We start from the raw sequence: 25291 nt of genomic DNA, 5'->3' as shown, positions 1-25291 counted from the left end.
GTTGTCCTAGTCTTTTTCATCAGGCATTATTACCATTGACGCTAGCCAGTGGTGCGTAAACGACATACCATGCAGCGGTGAAGGCCCGTAGGAAGACTAGTACAGAATGTCAACAGGGTCAAAGGTCACGAATTGCTGAAGACATGCATGCCGGAAGAGCAACATGCACACGTGGGCCTACGGGAGAGAAGAGAAAGCCAACTGGTATGGGAGTTGCTTTGTAATAGTAATATGCAAAACTCTAAAAAAAAAAAACAAGTTGTAGTCTGATAGTGATACATGTAGTTGGGAAAGACAAAATGACTTTGCAGTTTGCCCGCAAGCCGTAATTAATAGGGGATGAATGAACAGATATCTACTAGTCGTAAAGCATGAAACTATGTAGGCCTTACACATTTAGGCCTACACATGGCAATTATGACCCTTGGATTTCTTTGTACATGTCACATTGTGGTCAGATGAAAGGCAGCTGATAGTAACTATATCATCAACAAGAAGAGGGGCCTTGCCAATGCCACTGTGTTTGTTTCAAATGTCGAGTATTTTGGACTTGGAAGTACATGTATTATCACAAATACACTGTAGGTCATTTGGGAGACACTTTGTGGTAATTTTTCAACCTGGTCGTGCTCCAACTACTAGGAGGAGGCCGAATTTTACTGTCCAAATTTTGAGAGATGATAGATTAGGGTCTAAAATGAGCATGCACAGTTTGGTTTAGATTGGATTAGGGAATATTGAATTATGGGACAGTACAGTTGGAAAAATTTTGTGCACGTTCTTATGGGAATGTCTCCCTAATGACCCATTGCGGTTATCAAATAGTTTTATTATTATGAATATTCTGGTGTATTATTAAAATAATGTGAACATGTTGAAATTTAGGTGATCTTTCAAAGATGAAGGGATTCAAAGACATTATTACATCTAAGTTCAATTTAGTATTTTTTTTAATATACATAACAAGGACATGAAAAGACAAAACTAAATGACTAAAAATGATATTCGTTTGCATTTAAAACACATAGAACACATCTTTACCTAGTACCTGGTTACAATCTGTTGTCCAATATTATTTATTAATGAAGAGCCTGATTTCAAATAAAATTTGTATTGAAGTGCCTTCCTTTCCTAATATGATCAGTCCACAGATTACATGAATATCAATGATTATAAAATTTAATGTTCAACTCCTGCTGTATTACTTGCTCTTGGTGTAAGTTGAAGTGAGCTCAGATAGTCAGCCAGATATACACCAAAACCATAGAGGCTATGAAGGATGCCATACCAATTCAATGAAGACCCCAAACATAATGAATTGGAGGGTGCCACCTGCATTAGCTTGGCATTTCTTGGAGTGTGCTGACCTCCACTGTAGCCGTGTTTCTGCAGCAAAGCATGGGCCAGTCCATGGTCATGCTGACATTATGTCAATGAATTATTCAATTATGTCAGTGAATTGACAAAGGATACAACAAATATCTACATATAACAGCCACAGTTCAAATCAAGTCTTTCAATTTTATCATTCCTAGTATACAAGAGCATGATATTAAGATCTGGTACATCTTTATGTCCCATTTTATAACACTTTATATTTATTTCTTTCTTGTTTTTCTGAAGGATATATCAGTGTCATGCAGTTGGAAATTGGCAAGTGGATGCATTTAAGCCAACGTTTTGAAAATGCTGATTTGTGGATGTTGACAGTTTAATATCCAATAAATCAAAATGAGAGGACAGCGGCTGAAAGTGAGACTCTTCTCATCAGTGGCACTTCCTTCCTCATCTCATCGTCTTCAACAACCCATCAAAATCATCGCAAGGCGTGTCATTTACAGATACGCAAGCCAGTCAGCGTCATCTGTAAGTGGGGTTTCGGAAAGACAAAAGCTAGTGATTTTAGGGACCGGTTGGAGTAGCTACAGTGTCCTGAAGAACATCAACAAGACGCTGTACGATGTCATCGTGGTCAGTCCGCGCAACCATTTCTTGTTCACCCCTCTGCTGGCGAGCACAACTGTCGGAACTCTTGAATTCAGGTTAGTGCTGGTTGGGGCTGTGTTGTATTTTGATAGCACACTTAGTGAAAAGTACCCCAGGGTGCAACTTTTTGTTCAAAATCTTCTTGCTGGTTCATTCAAAATGTGAACAAATGAGATCAAAGAGTTTCGTGGAAAATGCATTGATTTTGGTGCAAGCTGTCTGCTACGCAGTTGTGTGAAGAACACGTATGTTAAATTACTTGTGATATCTTCAGGCTGAAAATCCGTTTGTATCCCAGCTATGTACATGTAGATAATGTGTCCATTTGATCATTGTTACATTGGTAGGAGTATCATTGAGCCAGTAAGGAACACAGGCTTCAGGAAAACTGATCATTTTCATTTAAGTGAAGCTGTTGGTCTTGATGTGGACAAAAAGGTATGTCACAGCTCAAGCAGTGTACTAACTAATGAGATCTTTGCAAAGCCACTGTGCACTTCCTGTGTTATGATGCGGAGGACATTTAAACAGGCTCTGGCGAATTCTGTGATCAGTACTGGGAGATGTCTGTACTCTGCCCCACTCTTGAACAATTCCCATTGAGTTTGTACATACACAGGACACAAGCTTTGACTAGTCAGTGAAAATTTTGTGTGTGTGGAGCCCACAAGTGGTCATAGGCCACTGACAGACATTGTAGCAAATATTGCTCAAATAGATTGTCTCAGAGATTAAAATGCAGTGCATTGAGAAATGTTTCATAAATCTTTAACAGTTGACCACCAAAGGTCAGCAGTTGTGAAGTCCAACTTTCAAAGGACTATGGTTATATGTTACCATTTTAAAAGGTCAGCATATGCTGGCCAAAAATAACACCATGCTGGGGACAAGATCACGGTGGAAGTTCACCGTGGCAAGTGGTTAACTGTTCAAACATCAAAAGAAAAAATGCCATCTGGTTTGTTTTTCTAGATGTTTTATATTTCACCTTGGTTCAGGAACAAGCCAGAATCCCAACAGTTGGACTGATCCCATGCTGCTTACAAAAAACTAGTGTCAAATGACCAAGCATTATATGAACATACCAGAGACATTTCCCAACACTTTCTTCTATCTGGTCATTGCAGGAGCTTTATTGTCAGAGTGTTATCAAACCAGACATGACTTATCCCCTCAGCTATGACAAGCTAGTTATCGGGGTGGGTGCTGTCAGTAACACCTTTGGTATCCCTGGGGTGATGGAACATGCATTCTTCCTCAAGGTAAGGTTGCTGTTATTGTCAGAAACGTCTAACAGTGTGGCAGTCAGAGCAGGTACCATAGACTGCTGTGATTAATCTCTTTAGCCCTCAAAGAGCTAGGGGAGGAAGCAGAATTCCCTCTGTACATTTGCTTGGATGTTGTCAAAGTGGGTTTGTTTTTTTTCCTTTTTTTAAACTGAGGCTTTGGGTGTTTTCACTTATATCTTGTGGTCCTTTGACACAAATTGTTTGAGTCAGACATACTGTTCTCTTAAATGCTAAAGTTTTCCAAGACAGGTCAGCCAAAATTTGTTAATGTTACCAGTGACAAGCTTAAAGCATAGCTTACATGCATGACCACATGAGCTATGAGGGTAACCACAGAAACCAATCCCATTGAGGTGAAGCGTAACTTTACAGATGTACTCATAATGGGTGTCGTTACATGCGTGCTGAGATTATTTATTTGTATCTGTTCATCCAACAGTGCATTTAGCACCAATTACAGGATGATAATGAGTGAAGAAGACAATGAAGACATATTCGGTTCTAGAGTTGGGAGGAAAAGCCCAGATAAATGTTTCGGGGAAAACGCACAGACTCAGTTAGGGACTGAAAACACAATCCACAGCCGGATTCAAACCTAGGCCCTTAGAGGTGGAAGGTGAGGAAAGAAACACTACGCCAACCTAACCCCCCACACTATGCCAACCTTACTCTCTAATGTCAAAGAGGATGGTCATGAGACAGCTGAGTTTGAAGGGGGAAGTTTCTCTGTCCATTCCCCACATTCCAGAAGGTTCCCAAAACACCTTTTCTTGGGCAAACCCAGTTGCAAAATTAACAGACTCTTTCTGACTGTTCGAAGTTGGTTTCAAAGAGTTGTGTGCTGTTCGATCATGCAGGAAGTGAGCGATGCCCGAGCCATCAGAAATCGCATCCTGAACAACTTTGAATGTGCTCTACATCCCAGCATCTCACAAGCAGAGAGGGAAAAACTACTCCATATTGTCATCGTAGGCGGGGGACCGACAGGGGTGGAGTTTGGGGCAGAGCTGTATGACTTTGTTAGGGAGGTATGTTGGAGTTTGATGAACACTGTTGGAAATTTCATCTAAGATTTTACAGTTTGTTAACACTGTGAATCTTTCATCTTTTCGGTGTAACATCCTGCCAGGATGTGTCTCGTCTTTACAAGGAGGAGCAAGGCCTCATCCGTGTCTCCCTCATTGAGGGGCGCCAGATCCTGTCTTCCTTCACCCCCAAGCAGCAAGAGTATGCCGAGATCAAGATTCGCAACCGCCAGCAGATGGAGCTGATCACGGCCAACGTGACAGAGGTCAGGGCAGATGGAGTGACCCTTAGTAATGGCCGCAACCTGTCCAGCGAGTTGGTGGTGTGGTCAACTGGACTTTCACCAAGGTTTGTCAACTCTATATTGACTTTCATGTCGATTACGGAGAACTTTGGTAATTTGACAGATTAACCTCGTTATCTTTTGTGTCTAGAAAATTCTGTGGCCATAACTCGTGAATTAAAAATTTATGATCTGAAAATATTACAAAGATCTAATTTTCAAGTAAATATCATATAATGGTTTGATTCATCAAAGTGTGACTAATGATTTTCACTAAAAACTAATCACTTAGAGGGAACATGGTTTGGTACATGCGTGAATAGTTTCAAGAATTCTGTTTCTGCAGACAGGTTAGTCTTGTTTGTTTTTAAAACCCTCAGACCGTTTGTAAAGGAGCTTCCATTTGCAAAGAATAATCATGGTCAGATACTCACCAATGAGTACCTGAGAATCTTGGATGATGACAGCGGCAGCGTCTATGCCATCGGTGATTGCGCCGAAATACAGGACTTCAACCTGCCCTGCACAGCACAGGTTAGGGCAACATTGCACCTCATGTCAGACATTTCTCAGGATGTGTGATGATGTACCAGTTTGACTGATGCAGGCAAAATTAGACACTTTATGGAATATATTGTGTCGATGTGATTAAAATCTGTAAGAGTGACCACGAATTGCAGTTGGAATTGCTCATACCTTGCCAATGATTTTGGAACTACTACTCATCTAAAATGACTTTTCAAAAGTACTTAAAAGAAACTGATCCATGAGGCCAATTTTAGCCTTCTAGCCTGCCATAGCACAATAGAATGTGATAACAAGTGGTAGGTTTTGCTGGAAAGTGTCCCATGTATTACAGTGAAGCCAACCTCAGGTTAGCCCCACGCCTAACGTTTAAAGGTACAGTATAACTGGTGCTTGCAAGCCAAGCCAAGTTATTTTAAAAGAAGATGCTAAATTTTTCTTGAGTTAAGCCCAGAGTAAAGTATTTGATGATTTGTTTTTATTTGTTATTGTGTGCTTTGGGCATCAATGTTTTGTTTCAAAGGCTTCAGTAATGTGCATGCAGATGGAGAAATCGATTGTACATGTAGGTCAACTCGTACCCGGCCAACTCGCCCCTTAGTAACTCGCCCCCTGACCGACTCGCCCCCTGGCCGACGCGCCCCTTGCCAACTCGCCCCCTAGCCAACTCGCCCCCTGACCCACTTGCCCCCTGACTGACTCGCCCCCTGGCCAACTCACCCCCCGAAGTTTCCCAAGGAAACGTATGGCCGTCCCATTCACCAATTAATGAAAAAAACATAATCAGTCGGAGATGGAATCGGTGATTGCTGCCCGTAAAAATAGGTTCTGGGGTTTGTAGTGGGCACTCAAAGTTGAGAATTGTGAAAGTTAAACTTTTTAAAGCTTGCTGGATGTTTACTTTCTGTGGAATTTGGGGTAAAAATATTTTTTTTAGATATTGGTAAAATTAATACATTATTATCGTGTGCATGGGCCATCTGCCCAGCTGTGGCCCTTCTGCGGACCTCAGTCACATACCCAAATATTAATGGGACGGAGGTTTCGAAGTTGTTGAACCTGAGGTTATGTTTGATGTACAGATAACCTAATCAGACAGTGGACGTGGGAAGGGCTAAGATGTTTGAATAAATAAGTGATTAGTGGTGATGTCCAAATATCCATCACCGTCTGTGAGTCGTTCTTGTTGCGTCGTTGGTTAGAACCATTCCTTTTTCTTTTTAACACATTGGGCCTGCCATATTTGCTTGACGTTCCTAGGGGGCGAGTCGGTCAGGGGGTGAGTCAGTCAGGGGGCGAGTCGGCCAGGGGGACGAGTTGGCAAGGGGTGAATCGGTTGAGCGGGGGCGAGTTTACGAGGGGGCGAGTTGGGAAAGGGGCGAGTTGGTAAGGGGCGAGTCTGTCAGGGGGCGAGTTGACCTGACACCGAGAAATCATAGGCCCTCTTGTCATCAACATTTTCTTTTCCCACAAAGAATCAGATTTCAAATTCAAGACTGGATGACTTTTAATGGAAGAGTTCCCATGAAAACCAGTTGGTGATAAAAATCAAAATATGGTCTATGCAGAATTGAGGCACCACCAGTTTCAACTTGGAGCTGAAAAAGTTTTTTTTTTTGTGGCCGGTTCCGCAGGTTGCAGAAAGGCAAGGAAGGTACTTGGCCCAAACCCTGAACAAGAACTCAGGGAAGGACGGCCCATCCTTCCAGTACCAGAGTATGGGCATGTTGGCCTATGTGGGGGACTACAGGGGTTTGGCCAACACACCAGTCATCAAAGGTCAAGGTGAGATCTGTGAAACCTCAGTTCCCCCATAATTTTGGAATGGAAAATTGTACCATTTCAGTTCCACATGTGATTTTCTGTTGTATAGAACTGTCAACCACTTGCTGCCAGGGGACCCGTTTTTGAGCACATAGGCTTTATACACAAAGCTGGGGAGCCCGAAACCGGGACATAAGAGCTGGGTCTTGAAACAAAAGACTGAGCTGCTGGGCATTTCTGACATTTTTTCACTCTCAATGGATGTGGTGTGTTCCAGGTTCGTGAACAAAAGAAAGTTACATAACATCGCGCACAATCTGGGCTCTTTTTACTAGGCTGTTGGCCTGACTGAAATACTCTGGCGTCAATAGATTTTGTCTGTCAGGCTAAAGTGGCCACCAGACAATAATTCATGTGGGTGTAAAGGTCCATTAATTGAAATGATAAATTTTTGAAGATTTTTGAAAATTGAAAATTGTGAAATTCACCCGTATGTGTGCACTGCATTTTTCAAACCACCCGGCAGCATGTGGTTAAGAGAGTTTGTGATGTACATGCAGAATGCAGCTGAACAGTGAACAGAATTGGGTCTGAATCAGAGATGAGTTTTAAAAAAAGTGTTGCCCTTTCTATTACATAGCACAATTTGTTGAAATTTGGTTTCATTGTGCAGCCAAGTGTTAACTGCTTGAAAAAATTACAACTGAAAAGGGTTGGGCAGATGAAAAATTTGAAGAACAAAACGCTAGGAGGTCATTGTTATGTGGACATATATGTTCGTTGAATCTTTTGCACCACATCCAAACTAAAGAAGACACCTTTTGTCTTATAAATTTATTTCCAATTTCTTATTTTTCTTTAACCCCCCACCAAGAATGTAAGGGTCATGCCTTAACCACTCCCTTCCGGGTGACCCATTTTCGAGTACATAGGCTTTATATGCAGAGCCTGGGAGCCCACAACTGGGACAAAAGACTGTGCATTACTGACTTTTTTTTGCTCTCAATAGTGGAGATAATCCAGCCTTGTTTTGAAACAGTATACCAGGGTTTGAGGCATTTAGAGCGAGCGGATTACCACCGTGGACAAAAGCTCTCCACCACCGCAGTGATGAGCCACACAGCATTGCTGCACGCTTATCTGGCCCCTATTGAAAAGAGGTCAGCAGTGCACTGTGCCGGTTTCGAGAACAAAAGAATCTTACATAGCACCACACAATCTGGGATCTCTTTCCAAGGCTGCAGGCCTGGCTGAAATATTCAAAAGTCAATGGTTGTTAACTGTCAGCTTTAGAGTAGTGCCCAAAGAGTCCTTCATATTGGTATAAACGGCCATTAAATGAAATGGATTTTTGAAGAATTTTGAAAACGGAAAATCTTGAAAAGGACCCAGCATCTTGTCTTGCTCAAGAAAAATCGACCAAGCAGCAAGTAGGTAAACAAGAAGTGTAATTATTATTTTGTTGGCCTCAAACTCTCTCATGATAATTTGGTGCAGGATTCTACTCCTGGTTGCTATGGCGGTCTGCCTACCTCACACGGCTGGGCAGCTGGAGGTTAAGGATGCAGGTGCCCATTGACTGGACCAAGACACTGCTCTTTGGTAGAGATACATCCAGATTCTAAGATGCATTAGGGTCATAAAAGATAGGATTTAATTACATAACCTTGTGGTGTCCAAATTCAAGAGGCATTTGGGCATAAATTGCAACCTTAACATAAAGTCTTCGTGTTGTTTGGCCTGTTATACCTCAAAACATTTTTATCAGAACTCTATGACTTGTATTTATATTATAGTGATTAAATTGTTAAAAATTATGACTACTTTAGTTTACTTTCATATAAATGGATTGAAATACTGAGATTATTTCAGGTCAAATGATTGTATATTATATGTAGTGTTTATGAGTCTGGTGCTAGAGTAAGTGTAGTCTATCAGTGCTGTAACTTTCTCTTGAGTATTGGGTCAAAATAGTTACTTCATAGACTATGATTCAGGTTGGATGTCCCAAGGCAACTAATGCCAAAATTGACCGGTTCAACATGTGATAATGTTCAGGGTGAAAATGTGCATTAATAATTTGCCAAATTTGTGAAAGTGGTGTGTGACTCAATGTCCAGACATATGTGTAAAATGTCTAAAATGTGTAGAAATATATTCTGAATGAGAAATGTACGTGTGCAATGCAATTTCTTTTAGGGGGGAGGGTCTTCTTTATGGTGTAGTTGCACTGGGCATTTCTTTTTTTTTTAGCATTGTCATTTTGAAGTAATCTGTGTGAATCAGTGATCTGAAAAACAGTCAATAAAATCATCAATTTTGTATTTTCACAAAAACTGCGGTAGCTACCATTGAGTTTTCTGAAATTGGTAATCATATTTTAATAGAAGAAATGAAGTACTAGCAGCAAAACATTCTATTCAAGACTACATTTACATGCTAACATTTAAAGATCTTAATGTAATTCCAACAGGCACATGCCTTATTGTGGGGAAAATCAAGTACCTGTGAGCCTGCATTGGTGCATGTACTCTAAACCTACTTGTACATTCAAAGTAGCATGTCAAAGTAGCATGCATATTCAGAAAGCATGCACCATATTCGGAGGATGCTCTACGTGAACGCATAACATTTTGACCTAAATTTGCGGGAACAAAAACCGATGAATCTACATATTAAGCAAGAGCTGGCAGAAAGCCAGTTCCAAGCTAAACACACATGTACCCTCTATGGCTAGGTGATAGGTAACCTTATTTAAGCTAAGCAAACTTTTACTGTGCTTAGTTGCCTCAATAAAACTGGCCCACGATATTAACTCACCAGCATTCAAATAATACAAATGTTAGTGAGCCATCTGGAGAGATTCCATGCTGTGGAAAGCTAGGGGTGTTTAATGGAAATTGTAATGAACTTAACTTTAAACCCACCAAAACTTACTTACAGTCCACTGCATCAACAGGTACTGATAGGAGAAATACCATAATGTGAGTTAACTCTCACCATCTGCGTAACATACAAAACTCAGGGCTGCCAACAGATTTGAGGTTGTTTAATCATGCATTAGTATAATTTCCTCTGGAAAAAAAGAGACAAACTAGTCGTTGATGCAGTTATGGATTTTTATATCTTGCAAAATGACCAATAACAAATGATTCTTTTCTTGACTTGAAAGTCTAGACTACAGTTTGTTCACTACACTAATGATATATTTAACAGTACAATTTCAAGCCAATGACTATGCATTAAATCAACCATATCAAGCATATGATTCGTACCTCCCATATATACACTGTTTCAACAATGAAAATAGAAAATGTGCAAAAGCTCTGTGGGGGATTTTTTTCTCAACTGCATTCTTTGTTCACAAAAGAAAAAAGATAGGTAGGTTCATAATCTGTCCAGCAACAAAAACAAAAATGCACCTAACTGTTTACACATGTACGTTATCATGCCCCTTCTACAAAACCTGGCTTGCTTGGACAAGGGTTATAAGTATTCAGTTTGTGTAAACAGCCTTGAAGTTGAAGCACTCACAGGGGAGTCCGATTGTTCCCTTCCAATACCTCGGTGATAGTTGTGGGTTGACAGTTGGATGCTCTGAGAGGGAAGGAATATTTTGGGACCTGTCCTGCTTTTGTTAGAGCAGGTCCCGTTATAACAGTTAAAGTTCTGCCAGAATCTTTCACGTTGGAGACAAATCTTTGAATAGCATCATAACAGAAAGCCAAAGTGTACTAGCACTGCACTGGCAAAAACGTACCGAGACAAACTGGGTGCCTAATGTCCATGAATGTGTAGTCGCCAGGTCCCTCATTTTACCACTTACTGTGAAAACCAATCAGATTTGACTATAGCTGGTGAAATTTGGGGCCTGGCGACTAGACAGTCACAGACGTTAATGACACTTGGTTCAATAAAGCACAAAAAAAGTTGAGTGAAATTTACTCCAAATTATGAAAATTCAGGAAATCGCTCCTGCAAAACCTGGACAAAGTACAACAGAATAGAAATGCTTACAGATAAAATTTTAATAGATTAGGCAATGATAAGGTATTGATTGCTTTTGTACCAGATATGAGGAGGGGTGAAAAATTAAGATGTTTTATTGGAAAGCTGACAACCATAGAACTCAAAAATACAAAATTTCAATTTAGCCTTTGGCAACTTTGATTTCCTGGGAACAGGACACATATACTCCTAGTTAAGAACCATTTGTGGTTACAAGCAAAACCGTTTTTGCTATCTCAACACTGAAAAAAATGATCACTCTTATCTCACTAGCTTATTAAACTTGATACCCCAAAAGTAGATCTTGCATTGAGTTCTGGACCCAATTGCACAGCTCTCTGTATCAATGACCTGTTCTACATTTGCGGTCACCATTCTGTGCTAAAAACCCCACTTAACACACAGAATCCTACATTGCAGGATGTGTGCTTGTGAGCAGGCCGAAATCCCTAAAGATGTGAAATGCACTGAACCATTCCCACAAATTTGTTCCAGGAAGCAGCCAGCCACGAGATTGGGCACTGGTTACTGTAACAGCTTACAGATTACAAATGAAGTCTTCATTGGAGACATATTCCTGTCTAATCATCAGACCACTGCTGTAGTACAAAGCATGCAATCCCCAATGACATACTTAACCCATGATGTTCCAACACATTTCACATGATTGACTTATCCAACTACAAGACCAGCATCCTGTACAGTATGGGGCAAGTTGGGGCACAAACGTCCTACCGCGAGTCAAATGCTTTATAAAAATAAGCAAGTGAAATACAGTTTTGCTTGAACATCCCTCGCTGAACTATTTTGCAAAATCTACTATTGTCGCTCTCATTATGCCGTTGGCTGCAATTCTCACAATGCTCATAGTTGACGACATCTCCAAGTATTTTAATGTCAATGGTTCCCTCTGCATTCATAAAAATTAGTAAGCAGCTGTGCAGCCAAGCCCCAGGGCCTGGTGCCAAATGGCTGACTAGATGGTCCAAGCCATCCATCATTTGGGCGATATAGGCAACTGTAGTCATCACTCCAACTTGCCTGATGTCATTAACAAGAATGCTGAGCTTCAAATTCTGTAAATGGCAGCAGCTTTTAAGTGCAGGTCAAAACTGAACGGTCTATGTCCTAAGTGAGGTGTAAGTTGACTGCATTACAATATGATTCACATGAATGGGGTCCGTGCAGAAGTACCCCCTCACTGTTGACAAACAGAGAAGCAGGGCTGACACTCAACACTACTGACAGACAAGTTCCAGTGACTGCCTTTTGTGAACCACTGGTCAACTTAGCCTGGTACCCAAGATGCATTTTATGCACACGTTATCAGGGAAAACCAACTGGTGGTCCACATGTGGCCGTCACTTTAACTGTGCGCAAAGTACTCATGAGAAGCCCCTGTATGCTTGCACAGTTACTCAGGATTAATCTGTGCCATGAGCATGCACACGCAAAGGTTGAAGGTCCTCGCTAGGTCCAAAAAATACTCATTTTACAGGTGCTTCATGCATTAACTGCGGAACAGCATGAAGATTAAAATTTAAGATCCTAATGCAACAAAAAATCGCGACCTAGTCGGCTACGGCCCTCCTATATTTGGTGCAAAAATTAAAGGCCGTCTTTTAGAGGTTTGTTTTCAAATTGCCTTGCTAATTATAAAAAAACACAAGATAGAAAACAAATCAACTAGAGATCTACAATATAAAGAACAAAAGAATTAAACACACCAGAAATCCACACTCTGGAAACTCGCTCATAGATTCTTAAAACTTAAACACACTGTTATATTACCGCATTCACTGAAATTCATCAAAAGGTTTAACATTTTCTGAGTTTGTACTTTCACGCAAGATACTCCTGTCTTGTCACTGGTAAACAGAGATATGGCCCAACCTAGGTGGATGTGGTTGGGGGAGGGGCCGGGGCTGCGGGTTGGGTTTGGGCTGGGGCGGCCACTGGCATCCCACTGGTGCCAAAGCCCAGCCCAAAGCTCCGCTGAGTGTGGGTCTTGACCCGGGCGATCTCGTACTCCTGGTCCAGCTGCTTGAAAAGCCTGGCCTGCTCCTCCTGCTTGCGAACCGTTTCTTCAGATTCGACTGTAATGATGAGGCAAGAGGGAGGAAAAATATGACAGCTACAATAGGTACATGGAATTTGTTTCACTCCTTGTTCTAATCAGAATTGGCCAAAACTTTGTGCACAAAAGCTGCAATGCTCCATCAACACAGAATACAAATGGAGCCATTTGGAGGGTACTTTGTGCACGTCAGAGGATTAACCCTCCTATGCTGAAGTCACTCTTTAGGTCATTTTGTAAACACCTCAAAGAAGCACAGCTGTGTCATGTACTGCACCAAGTGACCCTCACAGGAATATCAGATTGCAGTTTTGTGCTGCCCAACAACTGTGCTTCACTGTTTCATGCGCATAATTGTGCAGTAAACCAAATGCAGTGAAGAGGACTGCACAAAAGACCTTGGGTCATTTTGTGCTGGCAACCTACTGTGTACACACTGAACCTGTGCATGTTTGTGTTCCATAGAGAAAACACATGCAAGAGAGTGACTGTGGGCACTTGTGGATAGTTGTGCTGTAAAACCAAAGGAGGGGTTAACATGAGAAATATTAATGGTTGTGCAGTGTGGGGCATTTTCTTCAGGCAAGACATGAGAAGGATACAGTAGAGAGCAATGATTGATGCAAATAATGACCATGAAATTATACATGTCAAATACTGGATTTGTATGGGTTTCACAATACACCTTGCACTGAGGATATTAAACACCTGACAAACTTGACTACTGCTTGAGCGTATCATAAAGGTCACAAGAGGGCTCCTGTTGGCTGCCCTAACCACAATGCATCAAAGGCAAAATTGCAACATAGCTCTTCCATTTTGTACGGAGAACTCAGCAGTGATTTTGGACATTGCTTATTGAAGCAAATATTGTCTCCGATAAATGACAGTTAACCCTGAGGCATGAAACACATTTGCATTTGTAGCCTAAGTGAGTGGAGCATGCCAAAGCTTTGATATGTCTATCAAAACGCAGCAAGTTTTGACACAGTACTTCCACGGAGATCACACGTACCTTTCAGCCAAGTCCCCTAGCCCCAAAATTAATGGTCTCACCTGTTTCCTTCTCCCCTTCCTCTTCGCCCTCCTTGATTCCCATCAGTCGGCGGAACTTGGCCTTGGTGGCATCGTCACCAAACGCTGTCTTCTCCCACTGGTTGCTGGATGGCTTCTCAGCCATCTACAAGAGAGAAACAAGTCATATTCTACAAAGTCAGAGAAACACAAACCTCACAATCCATAAAAGCTGAAATGACTACAAAGCTCCAAACTCATGGATGTTGATAAACTAATTCTTTTCCAAATGTCCATTTATACAAACAATGGGGCGGGGTTGAATGGATCGGTCCATTGGCTCCTCGGCCTCTGGTCTACACCCCCCCCCCCACATGCCTCTTCCTCCCATGCCTCTTCCTACCTCATCCTTCTTGCCAGACCACAGCAGCTTCCTCTTACGTGTCTGCTCAGCGATCTGCACGGGGTTGACGGCGAGAGGGTTGTAGTACTTGGGCACACTGACACCAGTCTCAGCCAGGACTTTAGCCTGCATGGCTGCAGCAGCTGCAGCGGCCTGGATCAAGGGGTCTATGGCTAGCGGAGTCAGGGACATCAGAGGGGGTGGGTTCAGGCTGGTGGCTGCCTTTTCCACTCCTTTGGCAATCTCTGCCAACAGAAACAAAGCACAGAACCGTGAAAAAGAATTTGAAAAGATAAAAACTGTAGAAATTCACAATGATGAATGTCTAAAGCCCATATTTCACTGGACAGCGACTGTTGGCGAAAAAATTGCAAACGACATTCCCGAAAGAGTTTCCAAACTGTCTGGAAACATTCGCAGAGGTTCTCAAATTTCCTCCGTTGAGTCGTAAGGTCTCGCGTTCGTGTCACGGGAATTTTGAACATTCAAAAAATGTGTGCGACAAATTTTCTCTCAAAACAGAGTCGTCATGGGTGTCTTGACCCCGTCTCAAACCCTTCTCAATTTTAGTTTCCATGAGTCGGAAAGTGGGAGAGGTTGGTGACCTATGAAACAAAACTGTGACTGGTTGACAACAAAAATGAGAATGTAACATTCCTGACGTGAGACCGTTGCGGGATAGTCACAAGTGTAAAATATTCACACTTTTGTTGTGCAAATATCACTCGAATGTCATGCTACAGACCCACAACATGTGCGCGAACTCCAGGCAAATTCTGGCCGAAATTTTGCCGGTGACATATGCAAATGTGTCATAAGTACCACATCAGTGTGAATCCAAGTGAAAACTGTCCCTAGATTTGTGGATTTTCTCAAAATTTTGTGTCTCCAACTAGACTTAAGCTGTCACAGCCCAGTGAGATATGGGCTTAGGGATCCATAAAAAGAGCAGGTCATAGGTTATTCAGTGACCAATGATTCCTTATGTGCATAGGATCCACAAGGCCAAAGGAGTGTTCCGACAGCCAAACACTTTCTGCTCCACTACTGCAGCATAGTGCTGTGAAAATGGTGCAGTAGACTAGCTGGCTGACCGTTTTCTGACTTATCATACGTACACACACAATGTGGAAGATAGGCCAGTTTTCAAGGCCTGTCCTGTTGTGTCAAGTCAACCTGCTGAAGGAATGGGAGACTCAGGGCTGGTTCATACGCGCAGCGTTTGCGCACACGCAGCGCGTAATGTCAACCCCACTTTTGACGTTCATACTTTCATGTTTTCTCAAGTCTCGGCTGCATGTGCGTATCCGACAAAAGTTTAAAAATTTCAATTTGTCCAGATACGCATACATTTGGTTCGTACGCACGATCCATTATTTTCACAAACTGCGTGCAAGGGTGTGCGTTTTCATTACGCACTGCGCTTTCCTTCACACACTGCAGACACGAATACGCAGCAAGTGTGAACCGGCCTAATGATGGTGGCAAATGTCACAGTCCCACATGACGAGTCCACAACAAATACATGGCAATGACACAAACAGTTTACCACCACCAAGTGTCTCCAAACACTCCAAGTTGATTGGCACAGCTCAGACTGTATGTTTCTTGACTAGCTTGTATATAAAGCACAGCAGATGTGGACTGGTTTTTCGATTTGTCAAGGTTTCCAACGGCAGCTGGGCCAAGTGGCAGTCAACAAACCCAGCCGTACCTTTCTCCATGGCCGAATCCTTCTCCTCCTTCAGGACCTTCTCTTTCTCCTCCTTCTCTCGCTTCTCCTTCATCTCCATCAGCTTCTTGGCCCGCTCCAGCCGACGGGCCAGGGCCTCCTGGGCATGCATAGCCGGGTCCCTCACCCGGGTCATCGGGGTGGGTGAGCGGCTGCGGCTACGGCTGCGGCTGCGCCGGCGCCTTCTGGGGGATCTGGATCTGGTAAGATTGCATCGGGGGAGGGGAGGGAGAGAGACAGAGCAATCATTTTGGATGGGTTTTGTTTGCTGAACAGACCGGTTGGCAGCTGTTGACCAAACAGCCAAGAGTAAGTTTTCTTGTACAACAGGTAGCACAATGCTTTTCCCACTATGGATAAGCTTCCTGAATGTACAATGCTCTTGTGCTTAAATTGGTCTACATGACAATAAATCAACATTTTATAATGAACCGGATTCCCAGGAAGAGAATAGGGATTACGAGTCAAAACTTTGGATCTTGAAAAGTCTGTCAGATAGCACTCTCAAAGATATGGTGGCATGTTGGTGTTTGCTGAAGTAGCTCCCACCGAAAAAAAAAAAAATTCAACAAGTCAACTTGCATCTGTACATACACATACAATTTCATTCCTGGATTCCTTTTAAAGATTTGGTTAGTGAAACTATGGGTGGTACACATACCTTGAGCGCCGGCGACGTGGAGAACGTGATCTGGATCTTGGTCTTCGTTTCCGCGGGCTTCGGGACCTAAAAATGCACACACAAAGAGCACTCCGTGCAGTGAGGAATGTCTCAAAACTATTACACAGCCAAAATATCTCCTCTTGAAGAGAATTTTCAAGAAATTAGCATCTGTGTTTATGAAGTCAATTACTGCATGGTAAGAAACTTCAAAATCAGATGTTACTTTTAAAGAGGAACCTGGACAACCAGCTTTTTAAGATAGTTTTAAAATCTACTAACAATGAAGATGAATTGCCTTGATATGTCAGTTGTTCTGCCCATATCTTATCTTGTTAAGTATGTATTTTGCTATTAAATACAAACCTTGATCTTCTACGCCGTTTCGGTGTGCCAGATCTCTTCTTAGACCGTGACCTGGATCGTCTATTGGATCTAGATCGCGATCTCTTCCGAGACCTCGAACTCGACCTCTTGCGAGACCGTGATAATTTGCGGCGTCGAGCTGGTGAGCGTGACCGAGAGCGGGAACTGTGGCGCCGTCTCCGCCTTGGGGACCGGCTCCGCGATCTCCGTCTGGATTTCTTGGGCGTGGCGGACTGGGAACGGCGACTGGATTTCTGCTTCCTCTTTGCCGGGGATGCCGATCTTGACCTGGATTCCCGGGCTCGACTTGACGACTTGGGCTTAGGGGTGGGTGACCTGGACCGCTCGCTGCCGGACAAGGACTGGGGTGAAGGGGAACGTGCGTCTTTCTTCTTAGGAGATGGGGAGCCGGATCTGGCAGGGCTGAGTGAGGAGGATCTGGGTCGCTCGCTGGAGGAATCCACTTTCCTGCGACGGGAGGTGCTGACCTCAGCCAGCCGTGGGGACGAGGAGGACACGCTGCTCTCCTGTTGTGGGAAGAATGCTCTTTCAGGGAAATGGCCCAACAACAAAACAGTGTTAGTGTTTTGGGAACCAGATTCTGATCATAACACTGCCAAGCCGAATGTGCATGTTTCAAACTGAGCCAAAGTGATTACATGAGTTTACCAATTCAACAAGTCCACTGAGTCACTTATAAAACCTTTATTTTTTAAAATTTCTTTGTGGCCAAGAGTAATGTGGCCAATCTACATGTAGGCTTAAATCTGAATCTGGCTCAGTTTAAAACCTATTCTGATACAGAACAATTCAGTACTAAAACATACCTGTGATATTTTTTACTGCCAAATGGAACTGATACTGCATGCAATAACTGTTGTCAGCAGATGCACCAATGTTTACCTGATGTCCACACAATAACCCTTTCAGTGTCATGTACATGTACAAACATAGAAGTGTGCCATGCATGAGCAGGATGTAGGAGACCTGACCTACTTCTCACAGATCCGTATGTTATACTCAAACTTTGAAATATATGTACATATTACCAGTCCAAAGGGAAGGTGTGCTGAGGGCTGGACTGGAATTCCTTGCTCTGCTTACAGCAAGCCAAGAATTACAGCTTATTACAGCAGACAATTCCAAAGTCTATTTCGCAGGATGACAAGGAACTTGTCATCTACTGCTACAGGCATGGAATGGTGATCATAAATCTATTGTTCTATGATTAGCTAAGTCAAAGATAATTGGGCCCCGTATTTGTTTGTGTGCACATTTCTGGACGACAGGGCATTTGTGGTTCACGTACATGTATCACACTGAAAGGGTTACATCTATCTGGACATAAACACAAGGGGGCATTTTATCGGTGCCCACTGAAGGAGTCCAACTGCACTTTGCTTTACAGATTTGGTAAGTTGTTTCCGTGTCTCGTCAAGACGGTTCATGAATACAGCATGCTGTAGATCCTATCTCTATTTGTGTGCATTCACCAGATTTGCTGCGCACATTATCCACTGGGTCTGCCTGAAGTGTTTATGAATGAGTTATAGGAAGTATTTTCCTGACTGGGCATGCAAACACCCTACTTGTGCCACTGTTTGCGAGTGACGCTAGTATTTACCAGTGAGGAGAATTCTTTCCACAATAAATACAGCTAATGAACATAGGATGCAGCTGGGAAACAGATGAACAGTTTTCTTTTCTTTTTTTGGAGCAAGCGAATAACTTAATAATGATGGTCCGTATCTCTTTTTTTTTTTTTTAAAGGAAATCAGCAGTACATGTGCGAGTGTGTAGCAAGGCACTTTGCAGAGAGTGGCATGCAATTTGCAACACGGAGTGAAACACTCTTGGCAATGAACTCTCTGCCTTTTTTTTTCCCGGGGAAAAAAAAAAAGAATGAGGAGGGGCAGATTCACCCCGCTCCTTCGGTGTCTGGTTTGGAGGGAAGGTCGGGGATTGTCGGGTCACTAATACTTAGATATTCACCTGGTGTGCCGTACTTTGCTTTGCTGTGGGTGCAGCCTCAACGACGGGGTGGGTATCCCGGCGCTCAGGAACAACTGACTCACGGGACGGTGAGCCAGGCTGAATGATATATTCATTGTATATGGCAAAGTAGGTTATCAACTAAAGATCTTCCATGTGGCTCTTAAACCTACAAGGTCTATATTCACATCACAATTGCTCTGCTCCGCCCAACCCCCCTTTTACACAATTTCAATAAAAATGCCCTGTTTTGACAGGCACGTTGAAAAGATTTTAAAAAAAGAATGAGTAACAGAAGAAAGGCAATGCCATCGATTTAAAAATTCCTAAAGAAATCTTCTTCAAAAAAATGCAAGCATTTTTTAAAGATTTTAGCATTACGGAAAGACAAGTCATGTCACTTTCTAAGAAAAACATTTTTTAAAAAGCCACAACGTGGCAACCTTTCTAATGAAAAAATGAAAGGATTCTTTTCATTTGTTACCAGCCAAATATGTCACAAGAATTTAACCTTACCTGAAACTTTGAAAAGACTGAATGAAAAAAATGCCATATACTCGATTTCTAAAATCTAAAGGGCTAGTTATTTCTACACACAAATGGAATCCAAATCTACTTCAATGCTAATTACACAAACAAACAAAAATCCAATTTATATACAAGCTGTGAGCCAACATTTAAGTAGAGCAAACCAGTGAAAAAATGACATCAAGCAATACACAGCATGATGTCAACGAGACAAGAGGATGGTTGAAACCAAATGCGATCTTATTTGTCGCAATTACTTTCTGCAGTGTACTAGCACGCTGCACCCGTTTGCCACAAAACACGGAACTCTTCAATTCAGCTGTTTGCGAGGATATTTGAACACATCACCGCTCAGCATCAACAAACTTGGAAGAATCTGTCTCTGCTGTCAAGTGACCAGACCAGACAGTACAAAAATTCCTGCTGTTAAACCGGCCAGCATGACCTTCAGTGTTGACTCTTTACAGAGCACTCAATTCCTTCCCCTTTTATGCTTACATTCAGCTTGTCCTACAGAATGTTTGGCTCACACAGACTATAGTCCTTAGAACAATTTGACCCCGGATTACTAAGCTGACTTACGTCAGAACTGCGTGCTCGACGAGGACTTGGACTGCGGCTGACACTCCTCGATCTACTTCGACTCTTACTTACACTTGGACTTCGACTACGGTTGTGCTTCCGTTGTCGTGACCCTAGTGGATAAAGCATCACCGTTTACAAGTGGCTTTTACTATTGATATACAAGTAGCTCTTTCCAGGATATTTGTATCCCCACTTTCTCTAGGGAGCCTAATACACGTATATTCAACAGAATTCAATGTGTCTAAAATAAGAACCCTACTGCATACAACAAAATGCATTGAAATACAACAGTGGCATTGTGTAGTGCAATGAGTAAACATCCAAGGCATAGAGAACCACAGTGAATACGTCACACGTACAATTAATGTGTAAAAGACATTAGCGCAAGAACCAGCGCATGAACCAACACAAGCGCGTACTCCATTCGTTTGCACTGCACTTTCTGGTTCACAGTGATGTCACACTTCGTTACTCTCACAGCGTACCGAAGTGAATACGTCACATGCACAATTAGTGTGTAAAAGGCATTAGCGCGAGATTTTGGATTTTTGCCCTGCCCGACATCAGGCAGGGCCAAAAAAAAATCCAACATTAATTTACATCTCCCCAGAGCAAATCCATCCTTGGAAACAAAGAAATTTACCTGCCGTTTAAATCTGTTCTCACAAGGCACCGCACCCCCTTTCCTAATTGAAAGGTTCCCCTTCAAATTTTGTAGGTGTTTCCAAAAAGCAAAGCTTGTGGTAGGAACTCTCTAGCTGCTTCTTTTGTTGACTGCTCTGAATGCAACAAAACCACAACTTTTGACCACTGTTGCATTCTGGAATTTAGTAAGGCCTGGGTCAAAATGATTTATTCTACTTTGTTTTCATTGATGAGTGAGCATATCTTAACAATTTACTCAGTCACTTACGATCTAAAGATCTTCGCCTCTCTCTGGAGGCAGACCTACTTCGTCTCCGCTTTCTGTCCCGTGACCTTGAGCGACTGTGCCTTCGTCTCCTATTGCTGGGACGTCTGTGCTTGGGAGTTCTTGATCTGGAACGCCTTCGCCGTAAAGGGGATCGAGACCTGGATCTTGATCTCAACCTACTCCGACGCTTGGGCGACCTGGATCGAGAGCGTCTCGGAGTACGTGATCTAGAACGCCGCTTCCCTTTTGGTGTCTTGGATCTTGAATATTTACGCTTTGGCGTTCTTGACCGAGACCGGCGCCTCTTTTTGGGGGTCACAGATCTAGACCTGGATCTGCGCTTCCTCCTGGGTGTTGGCGACCTGGAATGTTTTCGGGTTTTGGGTGATTCAGAGCCAGAGCGGTGATGCCTGGAGGAGCGTTTTGGAGATTTCGACTTTGAGCGAGACAAGGACCTAGATGAGGACCGCGAGCGGGATCTCGGAGACCTGACTAAGTCAGTGGTCACCGAGTCCTGAGGCAATTTAACTAGGACAGGCTGGTCTGTTGCACTTTGAGTGGCATTTTCACCATTGTCAATCACAGGGTCCATGTTTGTACTTTTCCCAGTAATTTCAGGACCAGATGTCTCCTCGCTTGGCTCATCAGTCATCTGTCCATGCAGAAGACCCTTCTTCATTCTTTTATCTCTAAGCTGTGGACAAAATGCAAAAGGCAGATTCTGTGTAAGCAATTAGCAACAATGGAAAAGTGGAGCACATGGGCATTATGACTTGCATCAGCACTGTACAGTATGACCACAACAATCGCATTTGCGCCTAAAAGATAAGTATATGCAAACAAACCTTAATTCTTACCGCCAATGGCGACCATGATTTGTGCATTTTAACAAACAATCGCTGCCCACTTTTCTTCTACGTGCACCGAGCAATGTGTCTCCATGATCACATGGTTCTTTTTCCATCTTACTATGTACACAGCATGAGCCCACTTGAACGGCAACGTAACTTACACGTAGGTACATACACGCAGGTACAGGTACTAGGTACCCGAGTTGACTGGTTTGTGGTTCCATGCTGTATAGAGCGAGTATGGGGAGCTGAGACGTTTCAAGTATTCATATAAATGCACTAGCAGTCTACGCCTGCCACGATTTCAGTGCAATAAACTTGTTTCAGTCCGAAATGTATGTCAAGTTTAAAACCAAAGCTTCCCTAGGTCTGGTCCGCTCCAAGGTACGAAATACTCAAAAACGTAAGAGAACAAACATGCCTTGTCTTTTCTTTCAGCTTTTTTCCCCATATAATTGGTTGCCATTTTTGATTTATTCCACAAGCACAAAATCCAAAACCTGTCTGTCCTATAGATAATTGACAGAATAATGTTTCTGTGTGTTTTGTTAGATTTTGTAAGTTACATGTAGCCTGTTTATTTTGCAAATGTGTGTACAGTATGTATAAAAATCGACCTAGCGCCTAACTTTTTTTTCTAGGACCAGTGGTTCCGCATTCAAATTTCTGCATACAGCACTGATTTGCATATAGCACTGCAAACAGTAAACAGTCATACATGTACTTTTTGTCACCCAGCACAATGTGCAACAACATTGAGGAAAGAGATCCAAAACCTTGTTATCTTTCCCCGCTATAATTTTGTAAAACGCTCAAAGTTTTATAAACATGCCTAAAATGTTTCCTAAGAAAATTTCAGTGTGAATGGACATATACAGACGATGCTAATTTCCATTTTTTTTGTTACTTCTTCACGTCTCTCTCACTCTCTCCTCTCATTTCCTGTTAATGCTTAAGACCCCACAAATTTAGTACCACTGGAAAGAGAATTCAAAAGAAATTGAATGGTATAGAATTTAGCTCAATAGCTGCTAGTATAGTGAAGTTATTAATTTGTTTTGTTATTAAAATTAGGTATACATGTAATTAGTCCGTCACTTTTTTGGGGTGGACACAAGTTTTATTTTCATCAATGTATTTGAACCACATGGGGTCTTGATCCTCATTGGTTGGACACATATCCGTAGTTAAGTCACAGAGGAAGTGTAAAGTAAACAATATCTTTTATTATGGAGAACTGTATGGATAATAAAAATGCATGTGTAGGATACATGTACATGTATACAGTAACAGGACAGTTGAGTTGGGCTTGAAGTATTTAGTGATACATCACACATGTGTGAAAGAACACTGAAGCATAGTTTTGATGTGTTAGTTTGTCATCAATAAATACGAATAGGGGACCAAGTCTGTCAGGTGTCATAAGTTATTTTAAGTCTGTTCGTGTTTGACAGGGTCTTTTGATAACATTTGATTGAAATAACGTGTGGTTTTTGCCTCCTGCTCCCCATGCACCATGCATCAATCTGACACACATGCATATACCATGTCCACAGTTGCGCGACATCAGGCCAATACAAAAGGGCAGTTCGGCACCAGTTCAACATCATTTTTGACAAAAAACAATTTCCTTTTCTTCCTGAAATTCCAAGCTTCCAAATAAACACCATATCATATATGTTTCATCAACTCCTTATGTGTGTTTTGGGAGATTTTTAACAGAAAAATGCACTTTCTTGTTACCTTTTTGTAGTCTTCACAAACCAAAACAAGGCTTGGTGGTTGACGGCACTTCAGTCAAATGCCTTGAGTCATACTCAAATGAAAGAGTATTTTTAGCTCTACAAGATGCTGACATCATTCTTCCAAACCTGGTCAAGTCTTGCGAGATACTTGTACATATATCAGGCTTAGATGAGACCATGTCACATGACAACAAACAACGGCTGATCTTAGTTACATTATTTTCATCAAACTTTACACCCAAAACTCGGCACAAACAGACATAATAAATGGTACTACGCTAATACAAATTGCGGTTCTTTTACAACAGAACTGCTTTTTAACATATAAAATTTGATGCACAAAAAGGACAGAAATCATTGATTGAAAACAAACACGTTTACACGCTTTCAGATATAAAATTTAGAGTTGGTGTTTCACTGGACTCCCTACTGGGGAGCTTTCAAAATGCCATAGCGTGGGGAACCATCAAAAAGGTGGAGTGCAGAAAGGCCTATGGAGTAGTGCCTTAATGTTTAGAAAGTAGGCTTGTACTTTTTGGTAGTCTGGTAGTAGGGGCCTAGTAGTAGCAGTCATGGCCGTAAAGTTGGAGATTGATATGACCATGATAACCAACAACCGCGTGCACCCAAAAAGCCAAAGGCTAAGTTGTTTCCAATGCAATGTGCATGACGAAGCACTCCAACATGGAAAGAGATGTGGTCAGCATGGTCAGGTTGTAATGTACGGATCGCAAAAAAATAAAGGTGGCAACAAACACTGCATTTTTCTACCACTAATACACACACATTTTCAAGCCAAGCCCAACATGCCCAAAACAAGAATTTTCGTTTTTGGCCAGTTGGCTATAGACCTTACGTTAGTAATACACTAATCATGCTAATAAATGGGTGCCTGCAATCAAAGCCATGCCACAATTTGCCGGCAAAATAGCCGACTCGAACGCAAACTGAACAACAGCAACAGCAAAAGCCGAACGGCGGCTTACACAATTGTCTATTCCTTCCTCCATGCCATAGCCCAACGTTAAGGCTACGTTAATCATCAAATTCAAATTGCTCGCGATGTGCAACGTTTCGCATGTTTCGTGTTCAAAGTATTCATTTTCGTTTCATGGGGCTTTGACTGGAGTATTTTTAATGTAAAATGGCCACGCTCAAGAAAAGAGCCCTAAGCACACACATGTTACCAACCTTTTTTAACAGTTCTTCGTTCAATGCAGTAACAGCAGGAGAATTAGCGCCACTTCTTGTTTCACTAGAATCGCTCACGTACCCAGAAATGCCGTCCATGTTGAAAATGGAAGCGAGTAATATCACCCAATTGGGGGAGATCATGGATGCGTTCATTTAAAATGTAGGTGGGAGCATTTTAATTTAGAGTGTTATTTTTTCCTGGTTGGGGTCCAATAAGTTCTTCTTTTTGATCTGTGTCTAATTTTCTATGCAAAAAGTATCTTTAAGCTAAGCTTTAAGAATATGGTCTAAATTTACCTTATCAAATAAATTAAAATCTTACACCACATTTTATACTGACCCGCTTTCC

The 25291-nt window shown here is 42.1% G+C and overlaps 2 protein-coding genes across 3 annotated transcripts; one reads left to right on the top strand and one right to left on the bottom strand.

Annotated features, from left to right (window-relative positions):
* Positions 1-71: 71 nt before the first annotated feature.
* Positions 72-9217, top strand: LOC110986378 (putative NADH dehydrogenase). Its single transcript, XM_022248201.2, has 9 exons — positions 72-204; positions 1624-2042; positions 2334-2424; positions 3114-3248; positions 4133-4303; positions 4405-4649; positions 4965-5118; positions 6744-6894; positions 8371-9217. The coding sequence occupies exons 2-9, from the start codon at positions 1732-1734 to the stop codon at positions 8496-8498; spliced, it is 1386 nt and encodes a 461-aa protein (XP_022103893.2). The 5' UTR covers positions 72-204; positions 1624-1731; the 3' UTR covers positions 8499-9217.
* A 12-nt stretch (positions 9218-9229) lies between these two features.
* Positions 9230-25069, bottom strand: LOC147798173 (uncharacterized). Of its 2 annotated transcripts, XM_087140947.1 has the most exons (10): positions 24940-25069; positions 21153-21846; positions 20237-20349; positions 19127-19225; positions 17135-17661; positions 16769-16834; positions 16090-16307; positions 14376-14620; positions 14015-14138; positions 9230-12977 (listed from the first exon to the last, which is right to left on the bottom strand). In XM_087140947.1, the coding sequence occupies exons 1-10, from the start codon at positions 25036-25038 to the stop codon at positions 12775-12777; spliced, it is 2388 nt and encodes a 795-aa protein (XP_086997073.1). In that variant the 5' UTR covers positions 25039-25069; the 3' UTR covers positions 9230-12774. The 2 variants fall into 2 exon arrangements, with proteins under 2 accessions (XP_086997073.1, XP_086997074.1); XM_087140948.1 differs by lacking the exon at positions 19127-19225.
* Positions 25070-25291: the final 222 nt, after the last annotated feature.

This window comes from Acanthaster planci, linkage group LG09 (genome assembly GCF_054643075.1).
Source record: "Acanthaster planci isolate LZ-2023a linkage group LG09, COTS_SCS, whole genome shotgun sequence".
Taxonomy (NCBI): domain Eukaryota; kingdom Metazoa; phylum Echinodermata; class Asteroidea; order Valvatida; family Acanthasteridae; genus Acanthaster; species Acanthaster planci.
This window is presented reverse-complemented; position numbering and strand designations above follow the sequence as displayed.

Coding starts and splice junctions, on each gene's coding strand:
- LOC110986378 (XM_022248201.2), top strand. CDS start 1,732: ATGAGAGGACAGCGGCTGAAAGTGAGACTCTTCTCATCAGTGGCACTT. Junction 2,043..2,333: donor GTCGGAACTCTTGAATTCAG/GTTAGTGCTGGT, acceptor TTACATTGGTAG/GAGTATCATTGAGCCAGTAA. Junction 6,895..8,370: donor ACCAGTCATCAAAGGTCAAG/GTGAGATCTGTG, acceptor AATTTGGTGCAG/GATTCTACTCCTGGTTGCTA.
- LOC147798173 (XM_087140947.1), bottom strand. CDS start 25,038: ATGGACGGCATTTCTGGGTACGTGAGCGATTCTAGTGAAACAAGAAGT. Junction 20,350..21,152: donor GAGGCGAAGATCTTTAGATC/GTAAGTGACTGA, acceptor TTTATCCACTAG/GGTCACGACAACGGAAGCAC. Junction 16,308..16,768: donor CCACGTCGCCGGCGCTCAAG/GTATGTGTACCA, acceptor CAATCTTACCAG/ATCCAGATCCCCCAGAAGGC.